Source organism: Mandrillus leucophaeus, unplaced genomic scaffold, assembly GCF_000951045.1.
Source record: "Mandrillus leucophaeus isolate KB7577 unplaced genomic scaffold, Mleu.le_1.0 Scaffold64, whole genome shotgun sequence".
Taxonomy (NCBI): Eukaryota; Metazoa; Chordata; class Mammalia; order Primates; family Cercopithecidae; genus Mandrillus; species Mandrillus leucophaeus.
In genome coordinates, this window is record NW_012106919.1 from 349,040 (window position 1) to 364,806 (window position 15,767).

The 15,767-nt window shown below is 35.4% G+C and overlaps 1 protein-coding gene across 3 annotated transcripts in view; it reads left to right on the forward strand.

Annotated features, from left to right (window-relative positions):
- CEPT1 (choline/ethanolamine phosphotransferase 1) overlaps window positions 1-15,767 on the forward strand; it is a 47,789-nt gene that overhangs the window by 11,807 nt on the left and 20,215 nt on the right. For all 3 annotated transcript variants that reach the window (XM_012000695.1, XM_012000697.1, XM_012000696.1), the window contains exons 3-4: window positions 8,670-8,817; window positions 10,435-10,576. In XM_012000695.1, coding sequence (XP_011856085.1) covers window positions 8,670-8,817; window positions 10,435-10,576 — 290 coding nt within the window. The remainder of the gene's footprint in view (window positions 1-8,669; window positions 8,818-10,434; window positions 10,577-15,767) is intronic.

The following is a 15,767-nucleotide window of genomic DNA, read 5'->3' on the forward strand; positions in this document are numbered from 1 at the left end:
TTTTTGAGATGGAGTCTCGCTCTGTCGCCAGGCTGGAGTGCAGTGGCTCAATCTCAGTTCGCTGCAACCTCCACCTCCCTGGTTAAAGCGATTCTCCTGCCTCAGCCTCCCAAATACAGGACTACAGGCGCATGCTGCCACACCCAGCTAATTTTTGTATTTTTAGCAGAGGCAGGTTTTCACCATGTTGGCCAGAATGATCTCAATCTTTTATTCTTGTAATCCACCTGCCTTGGCCTCCCCGAATGCTGGGATTACAGGCGTGTGCCACCACACCCGGCCAGCTTGGTATTATACATTTTAGAGAGGCGTGAGACATCAATCAAATACATTTAAGAAATACATTGGTTTGGTCCAGAAAGGCGGGACAACTCAGAGTGGAAGGGCTTTCAGGCTATAGTTGAATTTAAACATTTTCTGGCTGAGTTTGTCTAAAGATCTGGGATTGATAGAAAGGGAATATTCAGGTTAAGATAAAGATTGTGGAGACCAAAGTTCTTTTGAAGTCTTATAGTGACTGTCCTTAGAGACAATAGATGACAAACGTTTCCCTTTCAGATCTTAGTTACTATCTCTTCAGGATTGGGACGGTCTGGAAGAAAAAGATCTAGCTATTTTAATAGAGGTTCTTTACAGATGCAAATTTCCCCCTATAAAGAACAGCTTTGCAGAGCCATATCAAAATATGACCAAGAAACATGTTTTGGGGTAAAATATTTTGATTTTCTTCCTTGTCTTGTAATGTTATGCCAGAGTCAGGTTGGAAAGTAAGTCAAGATATATAGGGTTAAATAAAACCCATCTGATGAGAATTTATGATTTGTAGGGCATGACTCCCCAGACTCCTTAGATACAAATTTGGGCAAGGTAAAAATCAATGGTTTAGTCCTCATCACAAAAGATAGATAAAGGAAGTTGGTGTTAACCTGTATTATACCCTTAAAAACCAGAAATGCCATTACCAAAAAGAGTTCTGTCAAGTTTCAATATAACTTTTTGAAATATTGTGAGTTGTTTAAATGCTCATTTGTTTTTGTTTTTATATTGCTAGTTTTAATGCTTTTGATTCACCTCACTAAAAAATAACTTGTTAGATTTTTTTTTTTTTGGCATAGAAAAGTGAAAAGAAAATGAAAATGGCACATTGTCTATAATTTCACTGTCCAGTTAACTTATGTTGACATTGAAAAGTGAAGGGGAAAATAATTACATAGTTAGAAAAATTCAAAGAGTGGCATAAAACAGAAAGTAAAATCTTCCCTATCTGCCTTTCCTTCCTATGCCTCACCCTAAGCCCTCTCCTCAAATGTAATAAAGTTTAACAGTGTTTTTGTGTGACAAATCACACCCTAAATTTTATTGAATAGAAAAAGCAACTTGCGGAACACACAGTACACCATTTAGAAATTGTTTAAAATATGCAAAATAAGCCTTTATTGTTTAGGATTACATATATATGTAATCAAGTCTAAAAGCAAACATGGGAATAATAAAGACTAAATTCAGGTTAGTGGGTACTTTTAGGGGAAGATTGCATGATGGATTGGAGAGAGCTGTTCATGGTGCTTCAATTATGCTTTTTAAGCTGAGAGGTTTGTCAGGGGTGTTCACCATATTTTTAAAACTTTTTGTATGTTTGAAATAGTAATAAAACTCATATTGTACCTGCCCATATATATGCCCACCAAAATCTTAGGAGTATTTTTTTCCTTTTAGTTGACACATAATAATTATATATGAGATACTGTGTTACATTTTAAAACACATATACAGTGTATAATGATCAAATCAGGGTAATTATATCTATCTCCTCAAACATTTATTTCTTTGTGTTCATATTCCAGATCCTCTCTTCTCGCTTTTTGAAAATATGCAGTACATTATTGTTAGCTATATTCAGCCTACATTACTGTAGAGCACTAGAACTTATTCCTCCTACATAGCTGTAACTTTGCATCTGTTAAACTATCTGTCCCTATCCTCTCCTCCCCTCCTCCTTACCCGTCCCAGCCTCTTGTAACCACAATTCTTCCCTTTACTTCTGTGAGCTTTTTTTTTCTCCCGCTCCTGCGTGTAAGAACTTGCGGTATTTATCTTTCTGTGCTTGATTTATTTCACTTAATATGATGTCTTCCAGGCTCATCTGTGTTGCTGGGAATAACAGGATTTCATTTTTCTTTATGGCTGAATAGTATTCCATTATGTATATTTACCACATTCTTTATTCATTCCTTTGTTAATAGATGTTTAAGTTGATTCTATATCTTGGTTATTGTAAATAGTGCTGTAATAAACATGGGGGTGCAGATATCTCTTTGTTATCCTGATTACCCTTCCTTTGGATCAATACCCAGTAGTAGGATTGCTGGATCATATGGTAAATCTTAGTTTCTTGAGAAATCTCCATACTATTTTCCATAGTGGCTATATTAATTTACATTCTTGCCATCGGTGTATAAGAAAGAGCTCCCTTTTCTCTGCATCCTCACCAGCATCTGTTAACTTTATCTTTTTATAATAACCTTTGTAACTAAGGTAAGATAATACCTCATCGAAGATTTGATTTGGATTTCCCTGATTATTAATGATGTTGAGCATTTTTTCATATATTTGTTGGCATTTATATGTCTTTTTTGAGAAATAGTTGTTCAGATCATTTGCTCATTTTTTGATTGGATGATTAGCTTTTTTGCTGTTGAATTCTTTGTATATTCAAAGTAATATCCCTTGCCAGATGTATAATTTGCACATACTTACTCCCATTCCACAGGTTCACTCTTCACTCTATTGATTGATATGGAGAAACTTTTTAGTTTGTTATAGTCTCGTTTGTCTACTTTAGGTTTTGGTTTTGTTTTTGTTTTTGAGACAGTTTCACACTTGTTGCCCAGGCTGGAGTGCAATGATCTCAGCTCACTGCAACCTCCGCCTGCCAGGTTCAAGTGGTTCTCCTGCCTCAACCTCCCAAGTAGCTGGAATTATAGGCATACACCGCCACACCTGGATAATTTTGTATTTTTAATAGAGATGGGGTTGGTCAGGCTAGTCTTGAATGCCTGACCTCAGATGATCCACCTCCCTCCGCTTCCCAGAGTGCTAGAATTACAGATGTGAGCCACTGCGCCCTGCTGTGTCTGCTTTAATTTTTCTTGCCTGTGCCTTTGAGATCTTAGCCATAAAATCTTTGCCTAGACCAATGTACTGAAGCATTTCCTGTGTTTTTTCTAGTAGTTTTATACTACTAGGTCTTACATTTATGTCTTTAATCCATTTGAGTTGATTTTTGAATATAGTGAGAGATAGGAGTCTAGTTTCATTTTTCTGCATGTGGATATTCAATTTTCCCAGCACCATTTATTTATCCTTTCCCCACTATATGTTCCTGGCATCTTTGTCAAAAATCAGTTGGCTGTAAATACGTAGATTTATTTCTGGGTTCTCATTTCTCTGGGTCTGTATGTCTTTTTATACCAATACCATGCTGTTGTGATTACTATAGCTTTTTATTATATTTTGAAGTCAAGTAGTGTGATGCCTCCAGCTTTGTTCTTTTTGCTCTAGATTGTTTTGGTTATTCTGGGGTTTTTGTGATTCCATACACATTTTAGAATTTTTTTTCTGTTTCTGTGAAGAATGTCATTGGTATTTTGATAGGGATTAGCGTTGAGTCTATAGATTGCTTTGGGTAGTATGGCCATTTTGACAATATTAATTCATGAACATGGGATGTCTTTCCATTTTGTGTGTGTCCTCTTCAGTTTCTTTCGTTAGTGCTTAGTAGTTTTCATTGTAGATATCTTTCAACTCCTTGGTTAAATTTATTCCCAAGTATTGTATTGTATTGTATTGTATTATATTGTATTGTATTGTATTGTATTGTATTGTATTTTGTTTTATTTAGCTGTTGTTAATGGGGTTGTCTTCTTGATGTTTTTCCAGCTAGTTTGTTATTGATGTATGGAAATGCTACTGCTTTTGTATGTTGATGTTGTATCTTGCATATTTACTGAATTTAACAGTTCTATGCGTTTTTTGATGCAGTCTTTAAATTTTCTCATATATAAGATCATGTCATCTGCAAAGAGGGACAGTTTTGACTTCTTCTTTTCTAATGTGAATGCCCTTTGTTTCTTTCTCTTGTTTAATTACTCTGGCTGGGACTTCCAGTACTATGTTGAGTGTGGAAGGTGGGCATCCTTGTCTGGTTCTAGTTCTTAGAGGAAAAGCTTTGACCATTTCCCCATTCAGTATGATGTTAGCTGTTGGTATGTCATATATGGTCCTTGTTGTGTTGGGGTATGTTTCTTGTATGCATAATTTGTGGTGATGTTTTATCTTGAAGAGACGTTGAGTTTTATCAAATGCTTTTTCTGAGCCTATTGAGATGATCATAGGACTTTAGTTCTTCGTTCTGTTGATGTGATATGTCACATTTATTGATTTGCATATGTTGTACCATCCTTACATCCCTGAGTTAAATCCCACTTCATCATGGTGAATAATCTTTTTAACGTGCTGTTGGATTTGGTTTGCTAGTAGTTTCTTGAGGATTTTTGTATCTGTGTTTATCAGTAATACTGGCTTGTAGTTTTTTTCTTTTATTGCGTCCTTGTCTACTTTTGATATCAGGGTAATGCTGGTTTCATAGAATAAATTAGGAAGAATTTTCTCTCCAATATTTTGGAATAGTTTCAGAAGAATTGGTGTAGTTCTTTAAAAGTTTGGTAGAATTCAGCAGTAAAGGCATTTGGTCCTGAGTTTTTCTTTGTTGGAAAACATTTTAATATTTATTCAATCTTGTTATTTGTTATTAGTCTGTTAAGGTTTTCTGTTTCTTTTAGTTCAATCTTTATAGGTTATACATGTCTAAAAGTGTATGTCTTTCCTCTAGGTTTTCCAGTTTCTTGGCATATAGTTGTTCATGACAACCTCTAATGATGTTTTATATTTCTGTGGTATCAGTTGTAATGCCTCTTTTTTTGTCTCTAATTTTATTTATTTGGGTCTTCGCTCTCTTTTTCTTGGTTAATCGTAGCTAATAGTTGGTCAATTTTATTTCTTTTCGAAAAACCAACTTTTCATTTTATCACTTGTGTGTGTATATATACACGCAATATATATGACACATGCCATGTGTGTCATATATGTATATATACATATATATGACATATATATTCACCTTTTTGGGGTTTTTTTTTTTTTGAGACCGAGTTTCGCTCTTGTTGCCCAGACTGGAGTGCAATGACACTGCAGCCTCCTCCTCACCTAGGAGGCAATTCTCCTGCCTCAGCCTCCCCAGTAGCTGGAATTACAGGCATGCGCTACCACACCCGGCTAATTTTGTATTTTTAGTAGAGACGGGGTTTCATCATGTTGGTCATGCTGGTCTCAAACTCCCGACCTCAGGTGATCCACCCGCCTTTGCCTCCCAAAGTGCTGGGATTACAGGCGTGAGCCACCACACCTGACCAGATATTCGTGTACATATATACACACATATACACATATGTGTGTATGTATATATATTCTATTTCATTTCGATCTGATCTTCTAATTTTGGATTTGATTTGTTCTTGCTTTTCTGGTTCTTTGAGGTGCATTATTATGTTGTTTAATTGAAATCTTTCTACGTTTTTGATGTGGGCATTTATTTTGCTTTATTCTTTCCTCTTAGTACTTCTTTTGCTGTGTCTCTTAGGTTTTGGTATTTTGTGCTTCGGTTTTTATTTTTTTCAAAAAATTTTTTACTTCTTAATTTCTTCATAGAGTCATTGGTCATTCAGGAGCATGTTGGTTAATTTTCATGTATTTGTACAGTTTGCAAAGTTCCTCTTGTTTTTGATTTCTAGTTTTATTCCATTGTAGTCTCAAAAGACACTTGAAATGACCCCAACACAAAGATTTAAAAATTTGTTGAGACTTATTTTGTGGCCTCACACATGGTTTGTCCTGGAGAATATTTCATGTGCTGATGAGAAGGATGTGTATTCTGCAGCTGTGGAATGAAATGTTCTGTAAATGTCTGTTAGGTTCATTTGGTCTATAGTGCAGTGTAAGTTCAATGTTACTTTGTTGGTCTTCTGTTTAAATCAGGGGTGTCTAATCTTTTGGCTTCCCTGAACCACACTGGAAGAAGAATTATCTTGGGCCACACATAAAACACTGACAATAGCTGATGAGTGGGAAAAAAAAAAAAAAATCTTACAGTGTTTTAAGAAACTTTACAGATTTATGTTGGGCTGCATTCAAAGCTCTCCTTGGCTGCGTGCAGCCCACGTGCCACAACTTGGACAAACTTAGTTTAGATGATCTGTCCAGTGCTGAAAGTGGGGTAACATTTAATGGTTTTTATAATGCATCCTCCCAGAACAAGAAAAAAATTACTCTTGTACTAGCATGTGGATATATTTGTGTGTATGTAAAATCTTCATTTCTGTTTCAAAAGTTTAGTAAAACCGTATGTTTCTTGGAATTTTTTACCTGAGTTGACTCACATAACATTTCTGCAAGATTTTATAAGTTGGTTAATTGCTACATTGTGATAAGATTATTTGTTTATGTCAGTTCTTTCCCATACACTTATCAGGGCATAATGAGTTCTGACTGATGCGTGAGTTCCTTCATTCATTCAATATCTCCCCCAGGGTCTTACGGCAACTGGGATCATATTTATTCCTGAATTAGAAGGCTTGCTTCTTAAAATACCTCTGAGAAGTATAAAATAATGTGAACAAGGAAGAAGTATATAAATATTAGTGTATCATTGTGCAGATTCACAGGAAGAAAGGAAAATCCAAAGTCAAGAAAACTTTTTATGTCTGTGATTGTTATTTTACTATTTCCTAGGATTGTGTATATACTAGTTATCTTTGTTCCTGAGCAACACTTTGCCCCATTAAAATCTTAAGCTTGGACCCCAACAAGCCCCTAGATTTCTTGTCCCCTAAAGCAGAGGTATTCAGCAGAATTTTCTGATGATGGGCATGTTCTATGTCTGCGGTCCAGTATAGTAGCCATAGCCACGATGGCTATTGAGCATTCAGAATGTACCTTGTGTAACTGAGGAACTGAATTTTTAATTTTCTTTAATATTAATTAATTTCAAATAGTCACAGATGACTGATGGTTGCTGTACAAGGTAGTGCAGCTCTAGAGAGTTACTGGATTCCTTTAGGGGCAAGAAGCAGTAGATCCAAAGTCCAGAAGACAGAGTTCTTAGTCATAAAGGATTAATTACTTAGTTCAATGTGCTTGCATGTAAAGTATGGTTCCATAACCACATTTATTGCTTTCGGGGTTTATAACGCTGGCTTAGTGGAGGTATGTACTAGGTCCTTTGGATAATCTCAGTGTCTTAACAGAACTCAAAAAAGGTTTGTGAAAAGATTCTTACGTTTTAAAAACTGGTCTCTGTCAGAGAGATCTAAATAGATCGCTATCAGAAACTCCTTTGCAGTACAGAATATACTGAATGTTATTTGCATCTCTGAGTGTTTAATATTCATAGTGTAACTTGATAACAAATATACAGTAAAATACCTTGTGATTATAAAAAATATTTTATAGCCTGGGAAGGGGAAAGTAATGAAAAGTGATACCGTATACTCTTCTATATTCTTAAGGATAAAACAAATAGGACCTCTTCTTTTTGAATATACAACATTTAAATTCAATACCAAGCTGGGTGCAGTGGCTCACAGCCTGTAATCCCAAAACTTTGGGAGGCTGAGGCAGGTGGATCACTTGAGGTCAGGAGTTCGAGATCAGCCTGGCCAACGTGGCAAAACCCCGTCTCTACTAAAAAAAATAATGAAATAAAAAATTAGCTGGGCCTCATGGCACATGCCTATAATCCAGCTACTAGGGAGGGTGAGGCAGGAGAATCTCTTGAACCCAGGAGGCGGAGGTTGTAATAAGCCAAGACTGCACCACTACACTCCAGCCTGGGTGACAGAGCAAGACTCCATCTCTAATTAATTAATTAATTAATTCAATACCAGCAGTTCAATTTCTGTTTGGGAAAAAAGAAGCTATTCCTTGAAAATGTGACTGTGGATTTGAAAAATAGTATTCTGAGCACTCTATGCACTGGATATCATGCACTAGTGTTATTTTATGGCCCATTGAAGAGAGATGTTTAAAAATGTTACAAACTCAAATTTGGAAAATGGCAGCACATTATGTCCCACTCTTGAATATTCACAGGATGTATTAGCAATATTAAGGACTGGAGGAAGTCCTGTAGTAAAGAAATCTGTTGAACATTGTTTAGTGTTTAACCCAGTGTGTTTCCCATATGAGCTTAGCATGGCATTTTTCATGTAATACCTGCAAACATTTTGAAGAGTACAGTTTTGGAAAAAATTCAGTAATTGACCCTTCTAATCTAAACATTGAGAAGAATCTTATGGAAGACACCTAGTCCAATCTCTTATGGGATTTCTGTAATCTTCCTGGTAAGTTGTTATCTAGCATCTGCTTGAACACCTCTAAATGCAGGAAATTTAATTCTTTTACAATTCTGATTGTTTCAGTGAGTTCTTCATTATGTAGCACTTGGATCTTCTCTCCCATAGCTTCCAACTAGCTTTCCAATCTGCAGGTAAAAATATTATTAGTCAAACATGGTAACTGTGTGTCTGAATATTCTTGCCTTTCTTATTTCACAGGCACCTCTGTGGGCATATATTGCTTGTGCCTGTGGCCTTTTCATTTACCAGTCTTTGGATGCTATTGATGGGAAACAGGCAAGAAGAACCAATAGTAGTTCTCCTCTGGGAGAACTTTTTGATCATGGTTGTGATTCACTATCAACAGGTATTGTTGATTTTTTTTTTAATGTTGTTGATTATTAACAATGATTAAACCAATGCGATAAGCAGTGTTAGAATATATGTTTAGTCATGAAAATAAGTAATTTTGTATTAAATTTTAGTATTTCTCAAAAGACTATGAACCTAGTTAATATTTTATCATTATTGGTAGTGTTAGGAAATTTAGAAATTAAGTTAATTTCTGTGTGTTATTTTTAGCCCCAAATATTGTTTTGGCATCTTTTGTTTTTAAAAGCTTGGGGCATAACTGTCATCATCAAAACTATTATGAACTAAATGAGAGTACGGTGCTGGGAGACTAGTTAGGTAATTTGTGGTCTTCGTGTATTTAAGTGAATGTTATATACACATTCAGAATTATGTTAATAGACTTGGATTGTAACTATGTCATGAGAAGCTTAAAGACTATGACAAATTAGGAGTATCGTTAATATTGCATTGTGTACTGGAAATTTGCTAAGAGAGTACATTTTAGGTGCTTTTACCACAGGAGAAAAAAGATAACTATGGGACATGATGGATTAGTTAATTTGCTTAACTATAGTAATTATTTATATATATGGCATGTTTTACACCTCATATACAATTTTTAAAAGAAATACTAAAGTGCTAGCAATAACTGAGTTACTCTATTTGGATTATAAGTGATATCTCTTTATTTGCACTGTTTTGCAAGTTTTTAAAATAATAGTTTATTATGTTTTTAGAGGGGAAAAAGATACTTAGAAACTAAATGACAGTTTTTCAGCTAGTCTTTCTGACAGGAACTCATCCCTCCCCTCTTTTATTTTTATTTTATTTAGTTCCTCAATTATTTTCTTGTTTGGCATGGCACTTAAAATATTTAAAAAGAAACAAGCAAAAACCCCCTATAGTTTTAACTCCTGAATCCAGATTTGCAGGTATAGGTGCATGTCAAAATCATTGCTTCATTGTATCCCAACAGCAGCTTATTTAGTAGAAGAGGAGAAGCAACTAAGCTCATATAATTTTTTAAGAAATACTCAAAACTTCTGTTGAATAAATGGTAGTTGGCTGTCTTGAAAGGTAACAACTAGCTGACTGCAGGATGGCAGGCTTCCTATTATTTATTTTAAATTGCAGTCATTTTTGCGTTGTAGTTTGAGTTCTAGAGTTTTATAGGAAGTCTTTTTCTATGTATGTCACCCATAACAATATCTGTTTAAAAAAAAAAGACAGTTATCAATCTGAAGCAAGTAAGTAGGTCCATCTGGGGATTATATAGCCCCTTTGTTTTTCTTTCTTTTTGACTGTCTACGTTGTAATGTTTTGCTGATCGTTAGTACTGGTGTCTCTCAGTCAGGAAAGTGCCCGAAGAAATGCTGAAGTATTTTAGTTGCCTTCAAGAACTTTGCCTCCACTAAGTGATTTGGTTTAAAAAAAAAAAAAAAGAAAGAAAGATTGAAATTATGGGGTAAGAGATTATGTAACAGATTATAGCCTACTTTTCTGTTACAATAGATTACTGAGAGAAGATAGTGCGTTTACAACATATGTTTTTGTCTCATCTAAAATCATTTCCAGCTCAGTTGTTTGCTATTCATATTATTTGGTTTTCATTGTGGTCTTTCTTCTGCAGTTTTTGTGGTTCTTGGAACTTGTATTGCAGTGCAGCTGGGGACAAACCCTGACTGGATGTTTTTTTGTTGTTTTGCTGGGACATTTATGTTCTATTGTGCGCACTGGCAAACATACGTTTCTGGAACATTGCGATTTGGAATGTAAGTAATACTTAATGGTAATTTTTGTTTTCTCTTTCACATATGGAGAATGTTGCCTTATAAGTATTTGAGTATTAGAAATTGATCAAATCACTAAGTTAGTTTAATAAATTTTAAAAATTTTTAAGCTTCATTATTATAGCCATTTCCTAATAGTCTCTGCATATGCCCCTCTTTTATACTTTTTTAAAAGGAGATATCAGAACCTCCCAGCCAGTATTTTAAAAGCAATACAAAAAGCAGTAGCCCCTTATCGTTGTCTTTCCCACAGAAAAATTCACTTTTTTCCCCACCATTATTTACCTTAATTCCATTTTTATTTTGACATATAAAAATGCATTTCCAGGAGAAAGAAGATGGTTTCTGAGAGCAGTGCCCTAATCCAATCTTAATTTTTAGTGTTTCTGCTATTTTCAAAAATGGCAGAATTTATAATATCTGGATTTCACATAGTTTGTGTTTCGTTGGTTATTATGTCACAGTTCACTTTCAGTACCTATTTTGAAAGCTTATTTATCAGTCAACCCTAATGTATTCTCTTTCCCTTTCGAATAATACAGCATCAACCATATGGTGTGGGAACTGAAGGAAGGAAAGAAAATTAACCACGGAAGTAGGAGAAGAGTAAATAGTGTTTTTAGTAGTGATTTGATATCACAGCTTTCTGTCTTCCAGTCTTTGAATTTCCCTCATGATGTTATCCTGTGATGAAGTGTGTATTTAGAGAACTGTAAACAGCTCCATATGGTTGGATGATAAGATGCCTGCCTGTAGGGGAGTGGCAGGAGATAAGGCTGGAGAAGATCCAGAAAATTAAAGTCCTTCTGTGCTCTGCCGAGAAATATGAGCTTTTATCCTGAATCTGCAGGGAACTTTTGCAGGACCTAAAGCAGGGAAATGACAAAAGTGCCTTTTAGAAAGATCAGTCTGGCAGTAAGGCAGAGGGTAAATTGTAGTAGGCTGTGACAGAAGCAAGAAGACCCGTTAGAGGAAGCATCAGCGCATAATTAATGAGAATGATGAAGCATGCACGAACACAATGGCAGTGCTATTGCAGAGCAAGGAATAAATTGGAGAGAGACTTAAGAGGTAGAAACTATAGGACACAATATATATTTGGATGCAGGGAATGAATGAGAGGGCAGAGACTGAAACGACTCCTAGTTCCCTTACTTGGGTGGCTGGATGAAAGTAGAGAAAGGCACTATAGGAAGAGGAACCTATTTAAAGAGAACAGTCTACTCAGAAACATATGTGAAGGATTTTAGACATCCAAATAAAATGAGAACAGGAGAAAACTTAGAGAGCAAGCTTAGAAAGAAGCCCATGAAATTTATTGAACAGCCAGAGTAGTAGGAGGCGTACTGGAATGTAAAGCCAGAAGGATGCATTTCACAAAAGAACATTGCTAAATGCTGCCAAGACTCAAAATGAGGACAGAAAAGTGTACATTGAATTTGGCAGTGTGAGCTATTCATAGTAATTTCTGTGTAATGTTGGAGTAGAAGCCAGACCGTAGGGGATAAGAAGTGAATGGAACAAATAAGTAGACTACTATTTATTACACATTATATAAGGTTACTTATAAAATGTGTGACTGTGATGTGAAGGAGAGAAGCATTGGTTAGAGCAGAGGATATGGGCTCAAAGGAAGGAGGGTCTTGTATTTTTATGAGAAAATTTTGAGCATTCAGAAGAAATCTGCTGGAGAAGAGATTGAAGATAATGAATAAAAAGAGAGGGAATGATTTATAGAACAGTAGCCAAAGATTTAGGACCAAAGGAATTCTAGGGTAAAAGGCAGAGGCATTAAATAGGAGGAAACTCTGCCACTGACACTAGAATGCTTGCAAGACTGGGGTGGGGGTGTGGGGGCAGGGAAACACTAGATAGTTTGAATTTAATATATGAGCTTAAATATTAGTATTACAAGGGATTAGGTTTAATTTGGGAAATTGTATCCAATTTTCAGAAATTCTACATTTGCATTAAAGCAGCACCAAATTTGTTTTTTAAGTTAAAAGCAGGCAATAACATTCATAGAAATGTGCTATGGCCAGGCACAGTGGCTCATGCCTTTAATTCCAGCATTCTGGGAGCCCGAGGAAAGAGGATCACTTGAGCCCAGGATTTCAAGACCAGCCTGAGCAGTATAGACCTGGTCTCTACAAAAAATTTTTTTAAAAATCAGCCAAGCATGGTGGCGCTTGCCTGTGGGAGGATCACTTGTGCCCTGGAAGCAGAGGTTGCAGTGAGCTGAGATTACACCACTGCACTCTATCCAGCCTGGGCAACAGAGCAAGAGGCAACAGAGCAAGAACCTGTCTCAAAAAAAAGAAATATAGGCTAAGTGCTCTACATTAGGGAGCCGTTTATCAAAATAATAATGTAATGGAGGCATATAGAATAGAGATGTACATATAGATACATAGAATCTATAGAATACATGTAGATATCCCTAAAGACTTATCAAAGTTTGTATGCATGGAGGAGAAAGTCAAAATTTATTTTGCTTAATAAGGAGGAAACAAGGTCAGCTCTGGAATGTAGTTTGAGTAAAGAAATTTTTAAAAATCCCTTGCATGTTCTAACTCTTTTCTAGAGAAAAGTAAAAGCAACTTTAAGTACCTTAGGAATCTTATTTTTAAACGTGTTTATTTATTTGAATTGTTTTATTTTGATGTTTACATAAGTGAAAGGAATAATGAGAATTTTTTTATTTATAATTTTGGTTGTTATACTTTTAATAACTTCATAAAATAGAATGTTTACCAGATAAGAATTTTTTGTTTCTTAGCCTCTTTAATATTACTGTTTTTAATTGTTATTAAGTTTGCTTATAGTATCTTGAACAAAAATAGTCACGGGATTGTAATTCATCTGTGACTAAATAATTCTCATTAAAGTCTAGCATTTTGAGAAAGCAAATGTGCTTTGGATACATCTTCCCTGAAATTATGAGCTATGTCTTCCAACAGTTTGCTCTGATCACAGCTAAAAGCTGCCTTGCACAGAGAATATTAGTGCCTATCATGTCTATTCAGACTCCTGTTCTCACAGTGCCCTTGGATTGAACAAGTAGAGATCTTACAGAGATGACTAGCCTGGATATGAAAGACTGGGGAAGAAAATGGGGTTAGAGGCTAGAATTTCATGGGAGGATTGGGTTGTAGAAGATAAATATGAATTGAAGCTCATTTATCAACATTTGCAAAATACTCTTTAAGTTATTTATGGATTATACTGAGTGGGACAGTTCACATTTTCTCCCTTAAGGCCTAAACTATCTATATTAGGATTTTTTTGGGTTTTTTTGTTTTGCTTTGTTTTGTTTTTGAGATGGAGTCTTACTGTGTTGCCCAGGCTGGAGTGTAGTGGCACAACCTCAGCTCACTGCAACCTCCGCCTCCAGGTTCAAGCAATTCTCCTGCCTCAGCCTCCTGAGTAGCTGGGACTACAGGCGCGTGCCATCACCACACCCAGCTAATTTTTTGTATTTTTAGTGGAGACGGGGTTTCACCGTGTTAGCCAGGACGGTCTCGATCTCCTGACCTCGTGATTCGCCCACCTCGGCCTCCCAAAGTGCTGGGATTAGGTGTGAGCCACATGCCTGGCCTATATTAGGTATCTTTAAGTATATAACTTGTAGACATATATAGAGAATCATTTCTATAAATTAAATGCTTAGAAATCCTAATCAATCTTTAATAAAACTATACTTACATAAAACATCGGTCTTAAAAAAAAATCTGTGCTGTAAAGGCAGAACTCATTTAAATTATTTCAGGAGCAAAATACTCTTCAATTAAATTTTCCAAGACAAAAAAATAATAATTTGAACTTGGGCCAATATATGTTGGCTCAAATGTTAATCTCTGTTATCTTTTTTATGTATCAGCTTGGGCAAGGCTCGTAACTTTCATGGGCCTCATTTCCTAATTTGTAAAATAAGCTTTAGATTAGATGATCTATAAGGTTCTTTCTGTTTATAAAGTCTGTGAGGCTACTAATTCTACACAGATATTATTACAAGTGTACTTATTTATAATTACAGTAGGCAGAGTATTGATTTTTGCTTTTATTACATTTTTCAGCTCATGCTTCTAAAGTTTCACATTTACGTTAGCTAAAAACCCTGTCAACAAATGTTTATTTCTATGTAAGTAAGTAGCTTCCCATTCTTTCTTTTCTATAGTTAAATGAAAAAAAGTTAATAGGCTATGTATTCCACTGGGTTGTCTGACAAATTGAGTTCATCTTTTTGTCCAGGTAATTTTTAAAGAATAATTATTTGAAGACCTCTTGATAATAAAGAACTGTTGTTTGTTAATGTATAATCCACTTTGTATGGATTCAGAATTGGGAAACTTTCTAATCCCTGCATAGAATCTATTTATCTTTAAATGTCTAATACTTAACATATGAATTATTAAATACCAGAGATTTTCCTTCCAGTTTCCAATTTCCCTGTGTAGCTTTTTTCCAGCAATGATTTGTTCATTTGGGCCTCAGCTCTGTTCATTTAATTTTATCAGTTGCCGTAGATGATGTCCTAAAACAACCATTTGTATTAATGTAAAACCTAGATTGCAGTCTGGCCTCTCAGATCACCAGGTAAAATCATGGACATCTATCTATCTCACTAGCATTCCTCGGTCCTTAATTTTTATTTAAGTAGTTTTTATTTGAAGCTTAGTCTATACTGCTTTTTTGTGTGTTATTATCTGTGTTTCCAAACTTTTTAAGTGATTGAACTGGATGTTTTACCTATTTTTATCACTGGTAAACTAATCCAATGTAGTAGAGTATTATAATGCTGGTATGGAATTAGGGAAGAAAAAGAGGAAAAAGGAAAACTTCTGGACTAGAGATTATCAGGAAGTAGGATAAGGAGATGGCCAATTTGATTTTTGCTCTAACCATGTCCATATAGAAGTTACTCTTGATGAGATTCTTTCCCACTTACTCTTTCCACATATATGCTAGTTTTTTTTGTTTTTGAGATGGCAGAGGTAGGAGTGTGGTGAGGCTTGGGACAAGGAAGGAGCATAAGACGGATTAGTGGTTTTTCAAAATGTACATTGGGACTTCTAAGAAGAATTCCTATCTACAGGGAAGTCTTGATCAGTTCTGGTACTAAAAGGATTTATGTCGTAGTGTAATTATTTGGCAAGTAATTCACCACTCCTAG